This window comes from Astatotilapia calliptera, chromosome 5 (genome assembly GCF_900246225.1).
Source record: "Astatotilapia calliptera chromosome 5, fAstCal1.2, whole genome shotgun sequence".
In the NCBI taxonomy this organism is placed as follows: Eukaryota; Metazoa; Chordata; class Actinopteri; order Cichliformes; family Cichlidae; genus Astatotilapia; species Astatotilapia calliptera.
In genome coordinates this window covers 18,740,953-18,766,866 of record NC_039306.1, presented here as the reverse complement: position 1 = coordinate 18,766,866, position 25,914 = coordinate 18,740,953, and the positions used below count along the sequence as shown (strand labels likewise).

General features: G+C 40.0%; 3 protein-coding genes across 4 annotated transcripts; 2 read left to right on the top strand and 1 right to left on the bottom strand.

Moving 5' to 3' along the window:
* Positions 1-15: 15 nt before the first annotated feature.
* Positions 16-5,531, top strand: c5h1orf159 (chromosome 5 C1orf159 homolog). The gene is made up of 9 exons (XM_026167777.1): positions 16-227; positions 1,855-1,935; positions 2,030-2,114; positions 2,816-2,911; positions 2,999-3,055; positions 3,177-3,311; positions 3,424-3,449; positions 3,576-3,600; positions 3,844-5,531. The coding sequence occupies exons 2-9, from the start codon at positions 1,864-1,866 to the stop codon at positions 3,945-3,947; spliced, it is 600 nt and encodes a 199-aa protein (XP_026023562.1). The 5' UTR covers positions 16-227; positions 1,855-1,863; the 3' UTR covers positions 3,948-5,531.
* Positions 5,532-6,769: 1,238 nt separating this feature from the next.
* On the top strand, positions 6,770-12,937 carry perm1b (PPARGC1 and ESRR induced regulator, muscle 1b). The gene is made up of 4 exons (XM_026167768.1): positions 6,770-6,877; positions 7,598-10,446; positions 10,526-10,642; positions 12,066-12,937. The coding sequence occupies exons 2-4, from the start codon at positions 7,623-7,625 to the stop codon at positions 12,149-12,151; spliced, it is 3,027 nt and encodes a 1,008-aa protein (XP_026023553.1). The 5' UTR covers positions 6,770-6,877; positions 7,598-7,622; the 3' UTR covers positions 12,152-12,937.
* A 669-nt stretch (positions 12,938-13,606) lies between these two features.
* On the bottom strand, positions 13,607-25,914 carry rereb (arginine-glutamic acid dipeptide (RE) repeats b). Of its 2 annotated transcripts, none has more exons than XM_026167767.1 (17): positions 25,603-25,914; positions 24,704-24,752; positions 23,685-23,809; positions 21,436-21,535; positions 21,254-21,352; positions 20,790-20,870; positions 20,506-20,659; positions 20,273-20,359; positions 19,977-20,170; positions 19,628-19,786; positions 19,098-19,208; positions 17,767-18,902; positions 16,148-16,352; positions 15,362-16,064; positions 15,130-15,270; positions 14,862-15,036; positions 13,607-14,632 (listed from the first exon to the last, which is right to left on the bottom strand). In XM_026167767.1, exons 1-17 carry the CDS (start codon positions 25,626-25,628, stop codon positions 14,599-14,601), a joined length of 3,579 nt encoding a protein of 1,192 aa, XP_026023552.1. In that variant the 5' UTR covers positions 25,629-25,914; the 3' UTR covers positions 13,607-14,598. The 2 variants fall into 2 exon arrangements, with proteins under 2 accessions (XP_026023552.1, XP_026023551.1); XM_026167766.1 differs by having other exon boundaries at positions 19,628-19,789; positions 25,603-25,913.

The window sequence follows — 25,914 nt, the reverse complement described above, 5'->3', positions numbered from 1 at the left end:
ATTTTGAAAGGCGTTTCCGGAAGTTTACATGCTAAATGTAAATCCGGTAGCTGTGAGCCAGTCGTTGTAGGATTATCTGTTTGTGGGTCAACACCAGAGGTGTTGTGATGAGCAGTCTGGCAATAGCTGTTACTATCTGAGTGGTAACACCTCCGCGGCGGACGAGACCAGCCGGTTACTAAACCGCGCCTAGGAGTTTGGTCAGGCCAAAGCCTGGTGTTTGGCTGGTAAGTTAACTTTTTCTGTCTCCACACTCAGCGGCTACTGATGTTGTTAGATTGTAAATATATCCGATCATGTGAAAAAAGGTTTAGATCTTCAACTCGGTAGTTGGGCGTTATTTTAACTGCTACAACAATCAAGTTAAGCCTTCAGCTCGGTGACAGGTGCTAGCTATCGCTGTGTAGCTTCACTGACGTTAGCTCGTTGCGTGCAGTTTTCTGATAATTTAGCTTTGCTGCTTTTCTCCTCAAATAATTGTATTGTGCCGCAGAGTTAGATGTAAAAGTGTAGTTTTTCCACAATAAAAAGTTGTGGGGGGAAATAGTGAAAACTACTTTATTAACAACAACAAAAAGGGCTATGCATTTATTTGTGTTGTCATGAATGTTCAAACTGTTTAATGGTAACTAAATTGTAGTTTACTATCAAGCATATACTGGATCTTCCACTGTTGTGATCAGACAAATGTATTCTTATATTAACTAAGTTAAAGCAGTTAGAGACAAACATATTTACCTACAGTACTGTGCCTTGAGCCATCCTTCATATCTTATTTTGTTTTCTGAAGATTCTTTAAAGTTTTTCTTTGGACATTGGATGCTTTTTCATTCCTTTTCAGTCCATTCCTTGTACCTGACCATTTTTTTAAAATTTTGTTAGACCACTTAACACTGACCTGTGAATCATTCAAGCATAAAAGACTCGCCTAATTCAAAGGATGAAGCAGTGTTGTGTCTACCCATAACAGATAGCTTAGCACCTAACCAGTTTTTCTGTCTTTAGTCATTTTGTTACTAGTAACTTGTCACAAAACCACATAATTCGTTCCCATTTATTTAGCCGAATCTCAAAAAAAGAAAGAAAAAGTTGGCACAGTTTGACAGACAGAAAAAAGTATCTTAGCGACAACAAAATGATTTGTAAAGTAAAAACTTAACATTTGCTGGCATGGTGTGCAGCATGACCTTTAAAAATAAGGAAACAGGACAAGTTTGTTTAAGTAATCCAAACCGATTAATAGTATGTGAATGTAGCTAACTGCCACAGGATCTGAAAGATCATCTGGCCCAGTTGATCCACCTACTGTTCACTGAACACTCATCAGAAATGGTCTGAGTGTAATCTTTAAGAAAGGACAACCGTAGTATTCCAAAGTATTAAATAACTGGAATGAAAATCAGCGGCAACAAGTGTTGTTAAGGAGTGATGAAATTGTTTGTTTGTTTTTTCTTTTTGTCAAATTCTTGGTAAATCTTTTGTGACAATAGGGAGTGAATAATTCCTGTAACCGGAAAAAAAAAACATCTGCAGAACCTGACTATGTGAGGGCAGACATCTGCTTCGACCGGTTGGGGAAGAGAGGAAGGTGAAAGCAAATAGTGTTACAACAAACACTTGGCAGGTTAGACAGGCACTTAACTGCAGAGGGCTCAAATAAAGTCTATAAGTTGCATTAGGGTTGAATAAATAAAAATAAAAAAATGATTTAAGATAAGAAAATCTGAAGCCAGCTCTCATTACTTACTGGTTTTCTAAAAGGAAATTTAGCCAGTATGTAGGCTTTATAGACATCCTGTTTATGAAATGTATTAAGTTGTCTGCTTTTTGTTTTTGTTTGTTTTTTTCTCCAAGGGTTCAAATATGGCTCTGCCATTCCTTCTGGTCTTTGCTGCCACCGTGATTCTTATCAGACCCGAGACGCCTGTAACTAAGGTAGGAAATGAACGTTACCTAAGGCAAAAGACCAGCTCATGCTATGTTCTGCCGATGTCGATCTCTTAATCTATGCATGCTTCTCTGCTTACAGGCCCTACATCAGAACTCACTTGAATGTTGTGGTGATAAGCAAAGAGCTAACAGTTCATGCTCAAATGACACCCACTGTGAACCAGGTAGTGTGGATGTTTTTAATGTCTCATCACTGACGAACACTGGGAGAAAGCATATTGGCCTTATTACGTTGGCTACCACTGAGATTTGACCCGTTTGACATCATTGTTGTTATCAGTATACGATTAGGCAGAGTTAAAAGACTCAGAGTAGTGCAGAGCCTCTGATTGTTAAGTATTTTGGAAATTTGTGCGTATGGTCTCTTTAGTCTAGTTGACCTAAATTATTCCCTATAATGACTCAGAATAATTCATTTCTGAAGTTTGGAAAAAGGCTTGCTGTGCATCGCACTTGTGTGTTAATGTTTAACTACGCATTTGAAGATCTCAGGGATTAAATGTGCATTTAACACTTTGTTTACTTACGATCAATGTCGGCTGTACGTGGCCTTTGATATAAAATGAGTTTGACATCACTGATATAGATGATTTATTCTGTACAGTTGGGATTCAAAGATAAGTTAAAAACAATTCTGCCTTTTTGATACATGAATGGAAACAGCATTTAGCAGCTACTTAAAGATATCTGCGTGATATATCGCCATGCCCTGGTACCTCATCGGATTATAGAAACTGCAGTTAATTTAGTGTATCAAACTGGAGAAAGACTTGTAGTTTGTCGCTACAGCACTATAAATACTCAAATCAAAGTGTGTAAAAATTCACACTATGTAATACAGATGTCATTCTCTTGAATTTCACAGGATGTTTCCTGCGCGTCCTCGAGAACACCAACACCGTCTGCATATTGTGCGACTCGGCAGCTGTCGATTTAGAAAATATAACAGTCTGCACCTACAGTAAGGACTCTGAGCTCTTTGCGTGTTGGATTGTGTCGCTCATGTTTGGGTCGTTTGTGTTAACACGCCTTTTTCTGTGCTTTCTAGACTACACACTGGAGCGTAAAAATCATACAACTGTAACGACAGTTGTTCCTAAAATTGGTAAGATGTGCAGACTGATTTCATGCGGTGTAATATTCCTTGCATGGTTAGAGACGGGAATGTTTGATGCAGTAAATGTCTGTCAGTTCATTTCCTGTTTTTGTGCTGTGTTTTTGTGCAGGTGGCCCTGGTGTGGCAGCCTCTCTACTTCTGGGAACGCTGTTGATCAGCCTCTTCCTGATACTCTCTGTCGCCTCCTTTTTCTACCTCAAACGCTCCAACCGACTTCCAAGTATCTTCTACCGCCGCAACAAGGGTGAGGAGCACTGCACAGTGACTCACAGTGACACGCTTTTGGTGCTGGCTTTGATTTTGTAACTTTCTTTTTTCCCCTCCAAATGCAACATTATGTTTTTGTTCTTTTTCAGCCTTCATATTTCAACCAAGTGAGACAGTAAGTGGATTTTGACTTTTTGTTTTTTTTAGTAGTAGTAGCATATTCAGAGTGTAGAAACTACAAATCTGTTTTCAACGAAGTCTTTGTGCGTCAACTGTTTAACCTTTGCTCTTTTCCTTCCAGGCTGTTATGATCCCCTCCTCGTCAGGTGAGATGGCCACACTCTCTTTTGTAAACTGTAATCTTTGACCAGGAAGTATTATGTGAAGCAGCAGTATTTGGTATTATTCATGAGGATGCATGGAAAATTTTTCTATTTAAAAACAAAACAAAACAATACAAAAAAACCACACAAAATGAGCTCAAACATGCTAATTGTGATTACAGTGAATGTGTCCTCCTGTTCCTCTCACAGATGATTTTATGACCCTTCATTTGCTCTCTTTTCCAGTGAGGAAACCCAGATATGTCCGAAGAGAGCGACCCTCTGCTTCGTCAACACTGAACAGTGCAACCATCACGACAACTTCATCTGCTCAAGTTTATAATGTGTAGGGTGGGGGGTGCAGGTAGGAGAGAGAGCTCAGGAACGCCGTAAGATTTACAAAAGGGTGAAGGAAGACAAAATGACTCTAATAAGGATGGCCAAATTTAACTGTAGCTGCTTTTGCTGGGCTGTTAATTTTTCTCTATGTATTGAGAGTATAACAAAAAACTGACCAGTATCAAGTAACTAACTTTCTGGGGCTCTGAACTGTCTTGTACTCAATTAGTTATTCGTTAAAAATGAAGCAGCCACGCAGTCTAGCCGTCCCAGGAAAAATGGCTCGTGTTCATGTGCAAGTTTGTCTTTTCTTGTGGTAAACGAGAGTTGCTCGTCTCACGATCATGCCTCAGTTTAAGTGGAAATGCTGTCGGCAAGCGTTTTTTAAAAAAAAAAATTTTAATCTGCTGCGTTTGGTCAGAGAATCTGAATGAAGAGTTTGGTGAACGTGGATGCCTGTCAGGTTTGACTCGTAAACCGTTCGTCGCGTCGACTTAGCGACAGAACGGGAACATGCGATAGACATTTTGTTTTTACTTGTGTGCTATTTATTTGCATTTTGTAACTGTGCACTGAGTTTTACTGCTTAGAATTAGGCTGACAGGTTAAAAGACGTGTCATCATAGTTTTATTTCTTCTCTGGTGGACCAGGTCTGTAGGCACTGTATTGATGATGGATTGTTTGATTGTATTTTGTACTTTTTGTTGTTGCCGTTGTATTTATTATTTTTGTAATCAGTCAAGGTGAATGTATTCCACGTGCATAACACAGAGCATGCATTGCAGTTGCATGCTCATTTTTTTTTCCATTCCATGTGCAGAGCCAATGCTTCACTCTTTTTTTTTTCTTTTTTTTTTAAAGAGCTGTGATCCTGCTGATGCATATAAAATAAGAGTTCCTCTTTTTTCCTGTCAAAATTTAGAATTTCCAAACATCCCCGTGCACTTTATACATCTGAGGTCTTCACTGGACTTTGGACCTTGATTTTTTTTCTTTCTCAAAGAAATCAATGTTGCTATTTAGTGTGATTGAGATCTTTTTTTTTTTTTTTTTCTGTTGCGTAGACGGCAGCTCTGTAGTTGCATTTTGAACATTACTTGATTACCATTAACTTTGCCAAATGTATGAAGAATATGGCTTTGTCCTAAATGCTGTTACTGTGATGACTCTGCCATTATGAGCTTTAAATGGAGCCAGGAAGCATTTAATCACAATGCGTCTGTGCTAATAATTGGGTATTTGAATTATGACAAGTGGCCTTTTTACTGTAGCTCCAATCCTTAACCCTATCCAAGTTCTACATTGTAGTTTTGATTCACAAGATGGTTCTAAAAGTTATGTCTGTCTTTAGCATGTGTGGAGCAATCTGAACCAGATAGAAGGCAGCAGTCATTCCATGAATATTCCTCTTTTGGCTTCATGTGTTTACTGTTGTACAAAAAACCATAAGCTAAAAACATGTACATATTGTTTTATACAAATGATGTATCGTTTTTGTAATGATGTACATATTCTAGTTTCAGTGCCATGAATAAATTCAGAAGATCTAAGTATTGTTTGCAGAAATAAAGCACCTTTCATAAGCCAATGCAAAGTTGCCTTTTTTTGTCTTTACTGTTGTTTTGTAAACTCGAATGAATTCTATCCGCTGTCTTGAGAAGGGAAAAGGTTAAATTGTTCAAATTAACTTACAAAAAAAACCCATTATTTATAACATTGACAATATTTATACTATTAAAATAATACAGAGAAAGCAAAACCACAGAGAAAAACTTTAAACAATATACAATCTATAACAATCTCAGAGAGTGCAAATCCCCCTGAAGGGCAAAGGCTGTACTACAACTTTACGATGTTTTTTTTTTTTTTACAACATGCTGATGTCAACCTTTTATTAAACATGATAACTTCAGCTTTTTCCTAATTTGTGTGGCCTATGACCTTGAGGCATTATTGAAAGTGTATTTTATGATCATCTTATTCTTTACAAACATTCCTATTCCATATGACTGAAGTTTTTTTTTTTCTACAAACTGTAAAATCTTTAATCTGTCAGATGTTAACATATGTTCGTGCAGTGGGTGATTTTGTGAAACTTAATGATTTTTAGTGTGATGCCACAGGGTGTCATACTGAAAAAATATGTGTGTTGTGCAACTCTTTTAATGCGATATATTACTTGATATGATGTCTTGGCATTTCTTTTCAAGGTCACCTTTGACCTTGGACGTTAACAGTGAAGGTTAAGGTCAAATGCTTTGCCATCCTAGGTGCTCGTGACCCCAAGACCTAGTATTTTGTTGTTGTTTCAAGGTGATCCATACAAAATTTAGGGTAAAAGTTTTGGTAGTTTTTACTCATTTTCATTTTTGGTGAAACCCTGACCCGTTTTTCACAAAAAGTTGTTAGAAGTATCTACAGATGTGAAAACTGCAAAAAACAAGACTGCTGACGTTACAGCCAACAAAAATTTAAGAAATCGATCAAACAAGAACACTATCATTTCCTAAATGTTGCCGATACAATCGAAGGAAGAATTTTAAAAATAATTTTCAAGATAAAAGACATTTTATGAAAGTTTTTATGAAAAGATTTTGTTTTTTGGAAAATAAATGCATGTGTTTATGAATGACAGTAAAAATGTTTGGATTTCTGTCGTGTTTTAATGTAATAATAGAACTTATATTGCTGTTATTATTATCAGGGTTAATATTTTGGGGTGCTGGAATGTCTCGTGTCTGGCAGTCGAGGGAAGGACGTTTGCACCAGGAGCTACATGTGACAGGACATACTACTCTATTTATAACATCTGAGTGCAAGGGCCCAGTCTGACATATGCAAGGGCAGATGGACATCGTAGCTTAACTATTCCTGCAGGAAAACGCAAAGCTACCTCGAAAATTGGATGATTTAAAAAATAAATAAATAAATCTGCATCAGGTAAGCCTCTGCATATTTTACTAAAGCACATTTAACATAATATAGTGTGGTTATACAGCTCGTGGTTATGGATACTGCTGGTAAGATATTTTGCAGTATTGACCCACAATAGTTTATATTCTGATAATATTAATTAGGACAAAAAAGTAATACTAATGGTATTTTACTGTTACTTAAACAAAACCGCAGAAAATGGCAAATGTATTGTGTTTGACACATTGAGGCCTATCATAATCATTTTTGAGATTTTCCCTATGTTGAAAAGGCAAAACAAACCCAATGTAGATGTTTGTTAAGTTCATATGTTGTTCCCTGACACTGGGCAGCTGATTTGTTTTCATATCAGATTATATGACCTGTTTTCAAAGATCAGGGCCCTGGAGTATTTTGGGGTTTGTTATGGAGCTTGTGACTAAGGTGCTTTGGTGTTACTTTGCCACTCTGAAGTCTCGCTCATTCATCAAACTTTGATCTGAGAAAGCTTTGCCCTCTACACAATGGCTTCCTTTAATGACAGGTGATTATAAGCAATGTTAAGCCTAAGACAAATGCACATGCTCTATATTTAACTCAAATGTGTTGACGTAACCATATCTGCTACCAAAGATACCAAGAATGGATTGTTATGCATCACTCAAGGCCACTTTAGTTAAGCTTATGCAAAAAAAAAATAAAAAAAAAATCCGTTTAAGTATAATTATATATTCTTCTTTTTTTTAGATTGAGGAGCATGTGAATTGTCAGAATGGATGATTTAGATCACAGTATTCACATTGCAGAGGATGACTGGACAAGCTTCTATGAGGAGAGTGAGGAGTGCAGTCTGCAGCAGCCTTCACTTGCCTGCCTTGATGATGCCAGTCTCACAGATTCAGAGGATTCGGGAAACCTAAGCTCAGCTGTCAGCCAAAGCCAGCAAGACTCACAGCAGAATCCTGATAATGACAAAGATGGAGATACAAGCAACACAGCAGAATGCACCGAAGAAGAAAGCTCTAATTTGTCAGTGCCACTTAATCAGCCGGAGGATGCTGCAACAAAATCTGAAGAGGACTCTGAAGCATATCCTAAATGTCCTGCACCAGTCCCAGAGGAGACGGGTTACAGCGCTACAAACACTCTGCAAACTGAGCTACTGAATAAATCAGAACATCTGACAAAAGATGGAGAAGTGCAGCCAGAGAGTGAACCGCTTTCTTGTCACCAAACAGGATTAAATGTGAATGAGCCAGACACGACAGAGAGGGCTGTAAACGAAGATGTAAGGAGTGTTTCTGCAAGAGCAGAGAAGGAACGCTGGTTTGTGACAGTGAACGATAATCCCGCACGATGGCGAGCACGTCCCACCGCTGTAAAAAAAAAACGAAGACAAAAAAAACCCTTTGAGAGACGTCATGCGTGCAACGCTACTCAGGAGAACTCACCTGAAAGTGGTGTAAAGTTAGAGATGAATAAAAATAAACCTGCATCTCAGGCAAGAAGGGAATCTAAATCAAACCAAAACCAAAAATCAGGCAGCAACCCAAGTTATGAACACAACGTGGGGGTAGGAGTCATTTCAGAATCATCACAAGCGGCTTTAATATCTGATGAAGAAGACAATTTTCCATCACTCAAACAAAATATTCTTAAGCCGATGATGAAGAGAAGCAAAAGTGAACCAGACAGCTCAGCTTTGATGGCACGAGACCCACTCACGCATTCACAGATAGAGAATGAGGAGTGCGATGAGCTTGAAGACAGTGCTGAGTTCCTCTCCGTTTACAGTTATGATTCAGAAAGCTATTTGTCAGCAGCTGAATCAGTGGAGGAAACTCAGCATCCTCCTCAACACCCAGAAATGTGCCGCTCGTTATCTTTGACATCCGGCTGCCAAAAAAAAGATGCTGACTCTACACAGGACGGACAAATGCATTCTTCTTTTTCCACCAATGTGTCAGCTGCCAGCTGTAAAATTTATGAAGCTACCGGCGCTGTGCCTTCCCCGATGCATCCATCTGCCAACCAAAGAAATACAAGCATGCCAGATCATATCCCCCCATGTGAAAATGAAACACACTGCTTGATACTCTTGGACACACCTGGAGCCCAAAGACATAAAATCAATCTTTCAGTACCTGGTTTCTCTAAGGAAGAACAGCCCTCCCCTCTCTGTGTTCCTGATGTAACAGTAAAACCTTGCTCTGAGGAAGACTGCCCAGAAACATATGCCAAAGCTGAGGGTCACAGTCGACCCGTGTACGCCATCTCTGCTTTTTGGGATGAAATGGAAAAATTGACAATAAATGACATTTTGCAGCTCAGAATGAATAGAGGCTCATCACCTATAGAAACAGGAGAAGCCACGACACCAACTGTAGATGAATCCCCAACAAATCATGACCCTCTGGTTGACACTGTGGAGTATAATTTGTCTTGCAGCACTCCCATGGATATTTCAGACACAGCAGACTCGGACTATTTTACGCAGGCTGACGAATCTAAGCCAGACCAATCAAGCTGTGAGTTTTCCACCTCAGATTTTGAAGAGGAGTACTGGCAGTTTGTTGGCCCCAGCAGGAACCCCAGCCCTGACCCTCACAGAAAAAACAAGCACAGCAGGAGTGACTCTCCATTCTTCTCAAACGATGAGTCCACATGCTCCGAAGGCAGAGAGACGCCTGTGCCTTTAGAGGACTTTGCAGGGCAGTGTTTTGACAGCCAGAAGCCCCACACTTTGACCTCAAGCACACTTGCATTGCCTAGACAGTTAACCAAAAGTAAAAGTATGCAGAATATACAAACTCTCAACAGAGAGAATGCATCTTTGCCTGCTTTACTTGGTAGTGATGAAAGTAGTCTGTTTTTTAGCAGATGTCAGTCTTTGGCAGAAAACACTGCTTTTAAACTAAGTGACAGCCTGGGAACACAAATTCCTCTGTCTTTTCTATCCAGCACAGACTTTCTTGATTACCAAATATCTTACCCAGAGGTGTTTGAATACTTTTTCACAGAGGATAAAGTAAACTCTGACTCCAGGCACTTCACTGTTTATGATCCAAAAGACATCTCCATGCCTCCTGTCTTTGACTATGCTCTTTGTTCATGTAGAGATGAAATGTCTTTCTCTCCTCTTCACTGCAACGAGGAGAAACCCATCCCCATTTTCTCTTGTTCTCATCCTACCGTCAGAGAACTCACACTGCCCAAGGTGGGCAGTGGGTTTGCACTCAATGTTTTCTTGAGTGCAAACTCTGATGAAGTGGATGACATCTCTCCCCTGAGAATTGTGTCTCATTCTTTCATTCAGGCCCACCAACATGGATCCACAGTAGAAGCAGCCGTGGGTGGATCTGCCAGCTGGAAAAGTTTACTGCCGATAAGAAAAATTCACTTCCATGATAAAGGGAGCATATGGTGCAGAGGATCTGGTGACTGGGTGTTTCCGGTTGACTTCGAGAAGATACCCAGCAGGAGAGAAGATCCAGGGGCACCGGTGCTGAGTGTGGGAAGGGTCTCCCCGGCTTCCTCGCAGCTGTTTAGAGAGCTAGAAGAGCAGCATTTCATTTTGGAAACTATACAGACAACAAGTAAACATGAGCTTACGTAAAATCAGGAGACATAAATGTAAAAATGCAACATATTTAATTTCACTTTTTGCCCTTACAGGACACCAGGGCATCTTCTCCACACTGAAGCAGTCAGACATGTGTTTAGTCTGCATTGCCTTTGCCTCCTGGGTACTAAGATCCTCTGATCCAGAGGCTGCTGATGCCTGGAAAGCAGGTATGATCATTTCTGAATTTATGTTCGTCTATCAGTCATAGTCAGTCGTGATGTTTTTTTCCATTACTTTGCTATGTTTCCTGATAAAATTTAGGGTAACAATTTATGATTGGGCACCCTTTTCAGTAGTTAATTTTGAAAGTACTGAATAGGCAAATTTTAAGTGATTAGTAGTTTTTGGTATTTTTGTAGAAAAATAAATTATTTTCCCATCTTCCATCAAGTACACCTTACTCTTGGGGCACAGGCGATGTTATGGAGAGGCTCAACTCTAAGGTACTATATAGATAAGAGTCAAAGGAGCTTGCAAAGAAAAGCGTCTGGACTTCTTTAAGTTACTTGAAGACGTTTCACCTCTCATCCGAGAAGCTTCTTCAGTTCTAAGGTCAAATGGTGGAGAGTCCCAGATATAAACCTAGTGGGAGTAACCCCCCACAGAGGGACAAAAGGACCCCCTTATGATCCTCTAATCGCCTGAGCCACATATAGATAAGAAGACACTGTACACTCATTTTGATAGTTATGTTTGAATTGTGATTATAAAAAATCATGTTTTTATTTTTTTATGTAAGTTGGTAAGAAAGAACAGACCTTATTATATTTATATTGGTAAAATAAAAGGCGCAAGATTGATCCACTTCATAATATGGCCCGTGCCCTAAAAAGTACTTATGATGTAAGATGGGGAAATATGGTTTGTTTCAAAAATTACAATTAAATTGCACACTACTAAAAATTACTTATGCAGTACTTTAAATCACTTACAGTACAAATTGTGTCTCTTTTCCTGTAACATTGTTGAAAGTGAGGCAAAGTTAATCAACTTCATAATATGACCCGCACCCCAAAAAGTACAGTGTACTTACAACGTAAAGGGAACGTATGGGGAGATATTGTTTTGTACTTAAAATTTATTATGAAGTACTTTAAATTACTTATAGTATAATGTGTGTCTCCTTTTCTGTAAGCTACCCAAAATTTAAGCAATACATAAAAGTACCTAGGCATTACTTACATTTATTTACAATATAATTATTAGTTTTTCCCTGTAACATACCTGAAGTTATGCAATACTTACAATTACTCTTGAACTATAAATTACTTACGTTATTTACAGTCTAATTATTTATTTTTTTCCTTTAAACACTTGACTTGTACCCCCTTATTCTAGTGTACCTACTTTTAAGTATTTGTAGGCAAATTTAATCACATTCGATTTTCAAATCAAATACACTGAAATTCCATTTAGTTACTAGAGAATTGCATCTTTAGTTGTAGGCTTTATTATGAAGTTTTGCCAATTTTAGTAAGGAAAATAACTTTTGCCTTAAAACATTAAACATTTTCCCTGTCACATGTTTGTGTACTAGGTGATCAAACATGAAAAGTTGAAATTCAAAATAACCATGGAAATCCTTTTCAGCTCTACTAGCAAATCTGAGTGCACTATCAGCTATCCGGTACCTGCGGCAGTATGTGAAGAAGAGGAATCCTCAACTTGAATTCTGATATGTACATACAAAACAAACTACTTCCAGCCATTCTCACTTGGGTCCATGGATAAAAAGAAATCCACTGTATTTATATTTTGCAAAATGTCTACAGTTAAAGTACATACACAAAGTTTAAAGCTGCAGCCCAGCATGAATTGAGAGAGATGAAAGTTGTTTCCAGCCTCAGTTGTTCTGGTGCAATTTTTAGGTCAAGTATGGACAGTATGTGACAAAGATATTCAGGATTTATAGCTTCAGTGTGAAAGAACAACAATGCAGTTTAGAGCCACAAAGCAGAGATTTTACAGCGATATCAGGCATTTTAACGTTTTATTAACTTCAGTGTGTCACTTCTGGGTAGGCCTGAGTTGATACAAGGACCATAACTAGACATTTTAGATTTGCTCACCACCTTCCACTTTGAATGTCTTGTTGTCCTAAAACACACAGCTGCATAATGTCAGAGCAGCTTAATTTCGACCAGATGGAGAGTGTAAGTGGTTGTCTGTGTGGAGGAAGAAAGGTTTTGCTGTAGATGTCTCATATGTATTTTGCTGTATGTTGGAGGGAAAGGTTAAATAGTTGACAGAAAAGCTTTGAATACAAACAGTGGCTCGCAAATGTCTTTGTTTGAGAGAATCTTAAGACAAAGTCACGTCTGTGTGATTTAAGAGGTGTTTAGAGGGGCTCTGGCATTTTTCAAACATTTTCTACAAGATGAAATTATTCAGATTCAGCTGAATAAGGTTAACTCAGCTTATTATTGTGGAAAATCCTGGGTAAATTAAAATAAATAAACTGGTTTAGTGTCAAATTTGTTTGTTTTCTTCTTGGTTCCGTTATCAGGTAGGGGGGCACAGAGGCACAAGTGGGGAGATGTTGGTTTAAAATTATTAAAAAGTCAGCGCAAGATCTCCTATGATGATGTCACATCCTGCAGGTGTACAAATTTCAAGCTAAACAAATTTCTCATTAGTACCTTCAACAAAACACAAAAGACAACAATTTATATGTTTAGTTGGTATTAGTGTCTCAAATTTATCTTGTTGCTCTTGTGAAATGACAATTTTGTTCAAAGATTTTCATGTAAATGGTTGTTGTCAAAACACTTCATGTGATTTGCTTTTAGTGCCACAAACGATTAAATGCAATCAAATCAAGAATGAGAGCCTTTTCCTCTGTCTGAACACAAGCTGAACTTCATAACCTCCAGAAATGTAAAATTAGCTGCAGAATGGTTCTACTAAGACATTTTCACACATGCACATCAGCCCTGGTGGAGCTGTATGCGAGATTGGCAATTTTGTGACACACCGGATTGGCTCTAGATGGATTATAACGTGCCAACTCCCTAGAACGTGTCTGAGGGAACACAGTAAGAGAATTAACTGCCTTAACCAAAGTGAGTATTTCAACTACACTTTTAGTGTCTCTTTGGGAAAAAGGAAGAGCAGGAAGTGCAAATAGGACATGGTGTCAATTCAGAAATATTTATTGAAATAAATATGTCATGGATACACTTTCATATCATGTCACATAAATACTGAATTTGGGCAGTTCTTTTTAAAAATGTTCAAGCTGAAGTTTCGATCCAATTAAGTTGTTCTCATTAAAACTGTAAATACGCTTTCCTAATAAAATCAATTAAAACACTGTCTGTAAAGACAGATCATGGTCCGATTCTAGTCACTGCAACTAATAATACTATATACTGTTTTTAGCTTATGACTTACTTTTGTGCTGGATCAAGGGTCGAGTGTTCACAACTACTGTTATATCAACTCGCTCATATAGGTACAATCTCAAAAATGAATGAATAAAAGCTTCGGTTATAGTGTGAAAAGATATCTTGATATATAAAACTTTCGGATTTAAACAAATATTTAGCAGATTTAGGAGTACATACAACCTCTACTATGCTTTCAAAGGCTAAACATCACAATGCAACTCGCTACTCTAGTTTGGTGAAAACTGAAGACTGAGTCATGCTAGGTTATTACAATCATCCACACATCGATTTAAATGTCATTCTGTACAAGGAAATCTTTTAGAAATCATTACAGAGATAGTTATAGTTGACACCAAAGTCAGTCTGTTTTCATATCCTTTATAAGAGCTGAATTTTAGCTCATTTAAGTGACTGCATAACAAACAAGTTTTTTAGAGTCACTTTAAATCTCACATAAGAGTCAGAATAATAATATTATTATTAATAATGGTATTATTATCAGTGTTGAATATTATAATAATAAAGTAGTATAAATTTTCTAGTGATATGAAAATCTCAGACGGACTTTGACAGTCGCATTAAGTGCTGAACAAGGAATGCACATAGAGATCCACAAATATTTTTCTAAAATATATTAAAACAAACAAAAATGACACAAAATATTCTCTTACAGTTTCAAAAGTACACAGTATTGGGTAAAAGTTTAGAGTTTCAGGGCATGCACCTCCTTGGACTCAAGATGGCTTGTCACCTTCTTTCTTCAGACGGCTTTTGACAAACAGAAAAAGAGTTAGATGGTGCAATGACGTGTAACAATTGACATGAGTTTCCCTGAGCAGTGTTGACTGCATGTTGGACATTTTGGCAAATGATGTAAAAGTATCACTGAAAAGTACAATTTCAATTTGTACCTTGCGCAGTTAAATGGTCAAACATGAATTCAGATAGAGAATTTTATTATTCAAATTACTAAAGTGACCGAATAGAGAGAGCTCACCTGTAATAATCCTCCTGACCTGGTAGAGGGCCTCCATGCAGGTGATGCCCGTGCAGCCACTGCTGCTCCATTGCCATCCTCTGCAGCTCTGCAGACTGAGCATGCATGGCCTGAAGCTGATGAGCTGCAGACATCGGAGGAATTGGGCCCTGCAGCTCTCGTGGATACGCTGCTCCTTTTCAAATTTAAACAAGGTCACAGTGAACCAGTGGAATTTAGAAATGAGTCAAGATGTGGTCTGTGACTAAGTACATTAAAGACTACAAACCAAATAGTGGGTGGCGCAGCATCTCATGATCATGAGGAAGATCGCTAAGTAAAGGGTTGGGGATTGGGCCTGCAGGGAAAGGGAATCGGGCCAAACGTGGTCCTGTTGCCAGAGGATCCACTAGTGGATGAGGGCTTGAACCTGTTTGAAGAAAAAAGAAAGACCTATTGTAAAAAGCTAAAGTAATATTAAGACCTTGATATGTTGAATACTGCTGAATAATTAACTTCACCTTGACCGAGGGGGTCCTGTTGGTGCAGGTGGAGGTGGGAGTGAATGTGAGAGTGTTGGTGATGATGGGGTGTAACATTAAGCATCTGCAGCCTGGCAGCAGGATCAGTCGCCACTGAAGCCATCCTCTCAGCGTGAAGCCGCTCTGCAGTGAGTCGCTCAGCGTAAGTCAGCTCCGGGCGCAGCTGAGGTGCCGCTAACACCATTCTTTCACGCTCTAGGTGGTTCAGCCCAGGATGGAACGGCGCAAAGGGATGTGGGGGCCCAGGTATGTGAGGAAGACCTAATGGCCCATGTCTTGCAAAGTGCTCCATAGGGTTTGCAGCAGGGTGCAAGGTTTCCAGGTCTGGGGGTTTGACCTCAAAGCCAGGCTTCATCCTCTCGCGTAACTCCCTCTCTCTGAGGTTCCTCAGCTCACGCTCTCTGAGGCTAGGCTCAGCACTGTACAGGCCAGGCATGTGATAGGCCAGCAAAGGGTCACCAGGGGTCAGGGACACATAGAAAGGATGGTTGCGGTTGGTGGGAGACATGACATGGGGTCGGGCGTATTCGCTTAGGGTGCGCAGGGCAGGTGTGTCTGGGCCAATGTAGGGAGGAACGGCTGCTACTGTGGTGGGCGGCTGCTCAAAGGAGGGGCGTCCGTGGCCTTGAGCCACCATTTGAGCTTCACTCATACGACTGTCATGAGAGGAGCTGGATGCTCTCTGTAAGCAAATGAGAGATAACTGTTGACATGTTTTATGTAACAAAAAGGGGAAAAATGAAATTAAAAGAATATTGCACTTACAGCACTTCTGTCGGCCTCCCTTTCTCGCTCTCTCTCTCTGTCCTTCTCCCTTTCCCGTTCTTGTCGAGCACTGAGCTCAGCTTCTCTCCTGGCCTTTTCCACAGCTTCCTCTCTTTTCTTGGCCAGCTTGGAGGATGGCAGTGGAGTAAAGAAAAGGTCTGTCCTGGCACACGAGTTGTAGCCACGATCCAAGTGCTTGATAAACCTGAAATATTTAACAGATATGCATTTATGAGCACTGAGTATCAGCTTCATATGCACAAAACTGCATTACGAATCATTCAAAAAGTTTAGCTTTTATATTATAGACGCAAAGTCTAATGAAATTTAAACAACACTTTCATTTAATGTTGATTTGCTTGCAAAAATATCTATTTTTAGATGGTTCTTTAAATGAAGCATTGAGATTTTTCTTCACTTAACCTGAAACTCATTTATGTATGTTTATTAAATTACTCTCAGCTATTAAGAAACTTTATCAAGAACCAGTATTACAACATTGTTTATGCTCATTGTTTGATTGTCTTAGGTCCATCACTTATCTGGAAATGAAAATAAAAGTAAACGTTATGATTTTGATCTAAGTCTCCCAATACAAAGAGCTTCAGACAGACTTCAGGCAGATTTAAAAGCCTGGTGAAACATTTGAAGGGCATTTTGGATCAACTTAAGTTCTAGTCGAAGAATGAATCATTTTGTGTGAACTTCCAGACTAGCTGAGGGGTTGGTGTGAGTTTATTATCCTGCCAATTATTGTGTTTTCAATTTTTTTTGTCACGCTTTACAACAAATTAATAATATCAAAATCTAAATTTTGACCGGAGACAAACAGAAATACATCCAGTCAATTTGGTGGAAAAGCAAAATGTGCTGCAAACTGGCCCACGGTTAAAGCAGCTACTGTAACAGTAGTTCCCATGACTACTTGTATATGAAAAGTGTGACTTGTATTGATACATAAAATTACCACCACAGTCTACAGTCCATTTCAGCTGCATTGCTCAGCTCTTTGACTCTGCTCCAATACTTTTACTCTTTTAGGTGTCATTGCTCTCACACATCTGTTTGTTTAAAGCTTCAAGAATTGGTGTAAAGAACAATAAAATATAAAACTTAAGAAAAAAATACTGCCATCTTGAGATCACAGAGACTTACATCACACAGACTCTCACACACCCTTTGCACTGGACTTTGATTTTTATCTCAGCTACGCTCCTGCATAGTTTAACAAGTGCATCATACTGAGTTGTGATGCTATCTGCTGACACAAACACACTGAAAAGATGAAAACAATACCAGCTATTGTATTGTGGCTGGTAAAAATTCACTGTTCACTGATTGCCCGGGACAAAAAATATCAGACAAGCAAGTTCAGAGAGGAGATAATGAGCCTAGTGGAGAATTTCTCAGCTGAGTAAAGATGAGATATACTTTATTGTTCTCAGACATTTCTCAGACAGAAGTGCTGAACGCGAAAGGGAAACATATTTTTCTCACAGGTCAAAACATCTTTTAAAAGGAGAAAAAATGCTGGACTGACATTTCTCAGGTGATTTTACTGCACCTGTCAAGTAAAACCTGGATTGTTTTTTGCAACAAACAAACAAACAAAAACATACCGTGCAGACTGACTGGCATGACTTGCCATGTTGACAATGGTTGGCTCTGGTGAGGGGCTTCGAGGTGGAGACGGTGGGCTCTCAGCCTCCTCCATCTCATCAAGAGGCTCCTCTTTAACCTGAACTTGCGAACCTCCTGCAGCGCTGCCAGACGAAGGTCTCAGAGGAAGAGATTGGAATGATGGCTGGAGGCTCGGTACAGGGCCAATAGCAGCGGGTGTTACAGAGGTGAGGGGGTGTGAGGCTGCAGCAGGTGAGTAAGAGGAAGTCATGTTTTTTCCAGAGTTTGTCTGCACCTGAGAGATCACTGGAAGCTGGCTTGGAAGTGAATGCACAGGCAAAGGTTGTGGCATAAGCTGAAGAGGGGGAGGGGGAGCACCTGGAGGATGCTGGTTGGGCAAGGAATTGAGAGGCTTTAGAGCAGGAGGCGGCGGAAGATTAGAGGGCATCTGGGGGAAAGGTGTAGCAGACTGATGGGGAAGCTGTTTGTGTGAAGGTGGAATAGGAGTAGTGGGAGGAGGCTTGACTTGAGGACCAGGAAGAGGAGGCTGGTGGAGCTGACCATCCCTAAAGAAGGATGGGGGTCGTTGGGGGGGCAAAGGTGATGAACCATGCAGCTGCAAAGGCTGCGCAGAGTTGAGAGTGGATGGGATCTGAAATGCTGGAGGAACAGGAGACTCCTGTTCCAATGATGATGGCAGAGCAGGTGGACCGGAAATACAGTGAGGGGTGGGCTGTGCACGGCTATTTGTGCCTACTGTGGCAGCTGACTGGCCAGTGGCGGCCTGAGGGGGATCTGGAGAGGGAGGAGGGGGGCTCTGAGCTGGGTCTGCAGAGGGTATGCTTTGCAGTAGCTGGGGAGTGATAGGCTGTGAGGGGAGGGCTTGGGGGACCGGTGTGTCAGCTAACACAGCAGTGGGGGCAACCGGCTCTGATGGAACACCGTTGGGCTGGGCAGATGAGTCAGAATCACTCTCGTTGCCCTGCTGAGGGCTGGGAATGCTAGGAGAAGAGCTTCGGTTGTCTTGATCGATGTCTTTGGTGTCACTGCTGCCATCGTCCTGAGCACTGCAACTCTCTGAAGAGCTTTCCTCCTCAACCTCAGCCTCACCCTCTGAACGCGAGCTCTGTGGATCCTGGAGGAACACACACGCACGCACGCGCGCGCGCGCGCACACACACACACACACACACACACACACACACACACTAGTAAAAAGCGCTATACAAATACAGGCCAATTACCATTTTTACCATTACAAAAATGATGAGGATCATCATAAAAGTGTTACTGCAGCTTTAGTTTGCAATAAGTGCTCATGTGCTCTCACCTGTGTCTTTGGCCTTTTAGGTGTTACTTTCTCAGGCTCATCGGGCTCCTGAGCAGCACTTTCCCGTACACGTTTTGCTGACTTTTGTGACGTGACCTCCTCTTTTATCCTCTGCAGAGGACAAAAATGTCATTACTCTCCACAAATTAGATGACTCCAACCGACAGAACTATACACACATCGTAATGCTGTGCACACAGCTGTTTAAATATTAGCTTTGTTAAAAGACCGAAAGTTGAGGCACACAACGATGTGTGCTGCAGGTAAAGTTTCTGGGCTGCCTTTCCTCATCACAGCCATCCCTTAAGACTCTCTCCATTTAAAGCAATGCATTATCAGGGACCGTAACATCTAGTCTTTTTCCTGAAAAATTATGTGGTTGTCAAGGCAAAAAAAAAAAAAAAAAAAAAAAAGAAACCCACACTCCACTGTTTGGCAGCAACCAAAGTGACCCACAAACAACCAAGCTAGTATCACAAGATAATTCCAAACAGGTCCAACAAGTATACGAATAGGTAATCATGCTCTACCTTGTTTGTTTTCTTTGTGGATTCATTCTTAGTATCTGTGGAAGACGATCTCAAAGAATTGGAGATGGATCCACTCGGGGAGGGCTGGTTACTGGACTGCTGATCCTCACTGGTCGGGGAGCCTGTAAGCCTTCTGTGGCCACTTCGTAACGATGATAACTGCTTTAAAAACAAAACAGAACACACATTTAATATTGTTAAAACCCAAAACAAGGATGACAAGTATCCCTTACTCGCAAAACCTGCAAAGAGGTGAAGCAAGACTTAAAGCTATGAAATCGAATTTAATTGTAATCTAATGTCATTGGTAATAGTGAGTGTGTGGCTGATCTGCCAGCCTCACGCTTACAGGTGCTCTGCTACGCCGTGTCCTCATGGCATGCTTGCTGTTCACTTCTTCCTCCACTTTAACAGGTTTAAACATGAACGGAGCGCTTCCTGACTTTGGGGCTGACGGCAGACATCCGTGTTTGTTTTCATAAGTACGACAACTTGTACACAGCAAAGGGTTGCCTCTCCCACCCTGGTGCCAATCCTTAGAAGCTGTAACAAGAAAAATGGCTTTAGGTACAAGTTTCACTGTTAACTGTTTAAAAACAGCTTTCTTTATCAGCTTTTAGCCACTGTTCTAAAACTAAAACTCACTTGTTGTGCCACAATGACTGCAACTCTTGCTTTCCTGTTCACTGTCTTCACTATCAAGATCATCATCACTGGCAGAACTTGCATCCACTACAAGAAAACAAACAAACATGCCAAAAACAGCTTAGACCAACACAAAGTCCAGCTCATAGGACTGCCAAACCTCTGGATTTTACAATTACCCCTCCATTCAACAGACTTGGGGACACCTTTCCAAAGAAGCTTATGAGGATTACCTGAATAATTTCGAGACTGTGCGTTCAAAGGAGAAGCTGCAGATCGGGTTTTTGCTTTGCGAGAGGACGGCTGCCTGCGCTGCTGTCGGTAAGCTCTGGTTCCTGCGGCCTCTGGTGTTTTCTTCCAGTGGTAATAGAAAGTGATCAGTTCTCCCTGATGACAAGAACACAGATAGTCATGTTATGACTGTCATGTTATGGCTTTCTGATCAAAGATGTGACAACAGTGACATGTTACAATCATTATAAATTGCTTTGTCTGCAAAAGCATAATGTGAAATTACAGTCTTTTTGCTGGGGAGAAAGTCTTTCCGAATGCGGAAGAAATTTTTGCCATATTGTCTCAAGCCTTTGATGAAGCGTTTCTGTAGGGAGCAACAGAAGGCAAAACAAATTGAATGATATTCAGGCAGAACACTATTACAAACAGGAGCTTTCAATAAACATGCAATTGATTTACCTTGTAAAACTAGTGATCTGCTTTTTAAAACATGTAGCTGTTACAGACGCAATGCTACTGCAGAGATGCATCATATTAGATTCTATCTGAAGAACCATTTAAGATGCAGGCAAACTGCCCAAATAATAATAAAACAAAATACATCTACACTACCCGCAAATACTAAATATGTTATATATATTTAAACCCTTTAGAAATTGTATAAGCTTGCACAAAGATCTAAAAAACCTTTAATGCAATATAACTAAAAAAAAAAAAAAAAAAAAAAAAAAAAAAAAAGGCTCTCACCACGTCGTCTCCCGACCAACACTTTTCAATAAGTTTTGGCAGAGGCTTCTTAACAAGACGCTGGAGAGCTTTTGCTGCATCATAGTGACTTGCATGAAGCTAAAATAAAAATTGTGGATTTTAATACATCTGCAATAAATGATGCTGGAAAATAATAATATGACTCAAGTTGTGCCTCATACCATGTTCAGAGCATTGAGTGTGGTGTCATCACGGGAGGCTGCTAAACATCCATCCTCTGTGGATCCACCATCACACATCCCTGCAAATGCCGCCATGCTCCTTGAAAATAAACAGAAGTATTTATGTTAACAAGTGAAACCAATGCTGAAGGGGTACCTTTACCCTTTCTTAGTTTGACATTACTTTTCCTATGTTGCCTGCTTACATGATATTTAATAAATCAGGCAAAAAAATAAAGGCGAGAACAGCAATGCAGCTTAAGAGCAAGAAAAGCAACATTTATATCATTGGAGTAGAGCTGGGCGATATGAGATTTTTTTCATATCACGATATGTTTTTTTCATTTCAGGCGATAACGATATCTGTCACGATATAAGCCAAATAACTATATTTGTAAGATTTAAATGTGCCGTTGCTCACAAGTAAAATGTGAAATAATCAGCAGCTTGTTTTTAAATATTTATTTCCCATAATAAGTTCAACAGGGTAGATGTACTCAGATAAATAAAGGCAAATATTGCAAACTACACAAAAGGCAGCCGCTAAAGCGTTTAAGTTTCAAAATAGAACAAACGAAACAGACTAAATTGTCAATTCCACTTAGAAACAAAGTATTAATTCTAAAAATAAATCTTAGTTTGTGTTACAGAAGAACAGACAAAACAGACTAACTTTTGTCAATATCAAATAAACTGAGAACTAAAAGGAAATTCTCAATCTCTCCTTGTTGTATAGCTGAGCTTTTCAAACAGTTTTAACAGTTACTTTAGTCTGACAAAAGCCGAATGACGAATTAGCGCTTCCAGTCAGAGACTGAGGCTACGTCCACACGTACACGGGTATTTTTGAAAACGGAGATTTTCCGTTTTCGTTTTAAAAAATAATCCCGTCCACACATAAAGGCAGAAATGAAGGAAAACGCTGCTATGAACATGCCAAAGCAGCAGGTGGCGCTAGATTCCTAACCGTGCAGAAATGTTGGCCAATCAGAAGTCTAGAAGCCTCGGTGGGAAAAAGTAAACAAAGCTGGGGCATAGAAGCAGAACCGAGTCGTATGTGTGGAGGGACAGTAACTGTGTGTATATGTAAGCATTTAAACACTGCAGAGAGTAGAATTAACAGTATTGTAGAAATTCATTTCACCGAAACAATAACGTGGTGCACAGTGTGACGCATGCACCAGTTTATTGTATTTCCAGACTTGCTTTCGGCACAATTTACAGTGCACGCTACTCTATTTTTTGTCAGACTTGAAATAGCTGAAATACCTTCACACTACGGAACTTCTATGGCTCTTCCGTTCGACAATCTCTCCGGCGTTGGAACCATCATCTGTTTTCTCTTCGGTCACGCTCGGTTGATTTTTCTAGTCGGCACACTCATTTCCTCCATTATGCGCTGGCTCCATTACCTGCTGGCTGCTTCCCAAACAAACACATGTGCGGCTTGGCACTTGTGCTGTACGTAACAAGTCACGCGACGTGATGCTGCGGCTGTGATTGGTTCGGCTCTGCGCTACTGAATTTGGATCGGCTGACCTTTTTTTTTTTTTTTTTTTTTTTTTTAAGAGGACAAGAGCGGCGAGGTATATCGCGATAGCTTAATTTCTCTATCGAGTAAAAGTTATATCGCGATACATATCGTTATATCGCCCAGCTCTACATTGGAGCACTATTTTTTTTTAACTAACAGGTACCGACGAATGAAAAATGTTGCTGAAATGCTGAATACCAACAAACCACCAACACAAGCAACTGTAAGGCCAGATTAGATACAGCAGTATTCACTAAATCCCTGCATCACCGCCTCAATATTTTCTAACTTCAACATAACGCAGCAAAAAAACTCAAAACAAAAAGCACAATAGAGTCTGAACTGACTGAAATCTACTGCAACCAACCAGAAAAGAAATTATCTAACAACAATAGCGAAACCAAGAGTGGTTCTATTTTGCATGTACTTCCTCATCTGTAACACTTTCCTGATGACTGTGTCAAAAGTGGGCCGGTAAGACTGGCTCTCTTTGCCTTTTAGTATTTTTACACCAATAATGGTACGTACTGCCAAAACACATTAAAGGTTACATAACAGTTTTAGATTATTTTGTAATCAAAAAGTTACATCTGTATTTAGCTGTTCAGTAAGGGCACTGAGTTATTTACTATTAGATGTTATTGTAAATTTCTGAAGAAATTTTATACATGCAATTTTTTTTTTATTTGCAAAAGGTGCCAAGACTTCCACTTACCTAGCAGCTCTGAGGTACATGAGAAGGTCACAGTCATTGACCCCAGGCGTCCACATGAGCTCCTCACTCTCTGTTTGAGTTTGCAAACCAGGCGCAGGCCGTGGCTGCAGCTCTGGGAGCTTGGCCTGCAGTGCAACAAACGAAAGGCCATAAGCACAGCAATTAAATAATCAGTACAAGGGACAACAAAAGCAAAACTTACAAAGAAAAAGCTACAAAAAACACATTATTAGCATGTGTATGAAGTAAATAATGGTTTAAGGTTTTTCTGGTTATCAAATAGGTTTAGCAAGCTGAGTTACATAATAGGATTTCCATGAAGAAACCGGAATGTAACATTAGCTATGAAAGAAACATTTACAAGGGATGCATGTATATCTTTCTTTAATTCACACAGGCTCAAATATATAAATCTTTTATTTATTTGTTATTAGTCCTTTATTTATCCAGGTAAATATCTCATTGAGATGAAAAATCTCATTTCCAAGAGAGACCTGGCTCTTGGCAGTGCTGACAAAGCCGAAGCCTATTAACTTGATTGACAACTGGTAGTTTCTCTTTGCCACCTTAAAAAGGATTTGTTTGACAGCACTCATTGGACTGACCAATACTTAGGTATATTGATTTTCCTTAGATCTTGAGTTCCTTGGACTTTCTCATTGTTCTGAGTATGTATATGTATATGTATGTACACACACACACACACACACACACACACATATACATACACACACAAAAAGAGCAGGATAATACAAACAAACAAAAAAAATCACTGGAAACAGCTGTGGTTATCATACAAATTGGTGCAGCCCTACAAATAAGAAAAAGTTGTGAAACTGCAAACCTGTGCAAGTCCCTGCAGGTTTGAAAGACACATGTTTAGCTACATTGTTCAGAAAACACCTCCTAATCTCAACAAGTCTTGTGGAACTGGCTGTACAGTGAGTCTAGTAGCTGGTGCATTTCTTAATTATAGTTTATTTATAAAAATAAATAAATAAATAAAATAAAGCAGCTACCTGATGACTTGGCCCCACTCTGATCTCTCCCTGTGTGCTGTTTAGGCTCCTGAAAGTACAGAAGAAAAACAAAAAACAGGCAGCATTACATTTCTACACCAGAGCAAATTAAACTCAATTGTATTAATTAACTGCAGTCTGAAATGCATACACATGTATTTAACAGGTAATTAACGCTGTACGGTATGTAGTCAGGCACAAGATCAATATTTGCATGTAACTTGTCAGAGCAGCTTCCCTCGCACAGACTGCACAGTGATTTCAGCAGTGCGATAACATCCCGCCCCTCCGCCTCTGTGGGCCAATCTCAGCCGTGAGCAGCAACGTTTCCTTATATTACATGAATGAAATCCGACGCTACAGCCATCGCAAAACCCTGTCAATCAATCATACATGAGCTGCTAATTTCTACGGACACCATTACGAGAACAGTGTGTGCTACTTTTGGAGATCAGACTGACAGTAAACCCTACCCAGCCTAGTTAACCTAAGCATTCCATAATAATTATCAACATTAGCATGCCTAACATTTTGACACCGATTAGCAGTCTCTCATGTAAATACATGCCTCACGGGAATTCCACAGCCGATTCAATAAATGTTTGCAAACTCTACCTAAGGTTAATCCAATTTACTGACATTATTTACACGATAGCTGCAGAAATAACCGTGCCCAGAAAAGCGTTTTGACAAGCCCGTGCCATTAGCTGCTAACTAGACAGTAGCGTTACGCTGTTATTTTGGCTAGCTTGTTAGCCAGGCACGAACTTCGTGACCACTGACACTCCGACTATTTCACACAAGCTGCTCTCAAAGTAACGCGGGGAAACACTAAAACACACATTTCAAGACAACTAAATAATGCGACGTAAATGAAGGCGGCGAGTTAATGAAGTTACCTCCGCGGACTGAACAGGTCGTCCATGTCGAAGGATGTTTGGATGTGGCTTGTTGACACTACGCAGCGCAGTCAGCGGGCGATACACACAAACTATGCGAATCCCCTATTACATGGCTATTCAAAATGGAGGCGGTGTAGTGGAGGGACTCGCTCTATTTTTTTTCCCTGTGCAATGACCTCAGCAGCCACAGCTAAGACTTCAAAGTTGCCTGGGTGTACATAACTGAGCATGTGCCGCGGATCAGCAGCAAGCAGCGCAAACGATACCGAGGCTTCATGATCATCATCACCACCACCAGCAGCTGCTGCT

Bases quoted from the DNA above. Each gene is read 5' to 3' on its own strand.
- c5h1orf159 (XM_026167777.1), top strand. From the start codon at position 1,864: ATGGCTCTGCCATTCCTTCTGGTCTTTGCTGCCACCGTGATTCTTATC. The intron at 2,912-2,998 runs GTAAGGACTCTG...TGTGCTTTCTAG, and splicing joins TATAACAGTCTGCACCTACA to ACTACACACTGGAGCGTAAA. The intron at 3,312-3,423 runs GTGAGGAGCACT...GTTCTTTTTCAG, and splicing joins CTTCTACCGCCGCAACAAGG to CCTTCATATTTCAACCAAGT.
- perm1b (XM_026167768.1), top strand. From the start codon at position 7,623: ATGGATGATTTAGATCACAGTATTCACATTGCAGAGGATGACTGGACA. The intron at 10,447-10,525 runs GTAAACATGAGC...TTGCCCTTACAG, and splicing joins GGAAACTATACAGACAACAA to GACACCAGGGCATCTTCTCC. The intron at 10,643-12,065 runs GTATGATCATTT...AATCCTTTTCAG, and splicing joins TGCTGATGCCTGGAAAGCAG to CTCTACTAGCAAATCTGAGT.
- rereb (XM_026167766.1), bottom strand. From the start codon at position 25,628: ATGGACGACCTGTTCAGTCCGCGGAG. The intron at 20,171-20,272 runs GTGAGTTTTAGT...TTCTTGTTACAG, and splicing joins CAGTCATTGTGGCACAACAA to CTTCTAAGGATTGGCACCAG. The intron at 19,209-19,627 runs GTAGAGCATGAT...TGTCCTCTGCAG, and splicing joins CCACAAAGAAAACAAACAAG to AGGATAAAAGAGGAGGTCAC.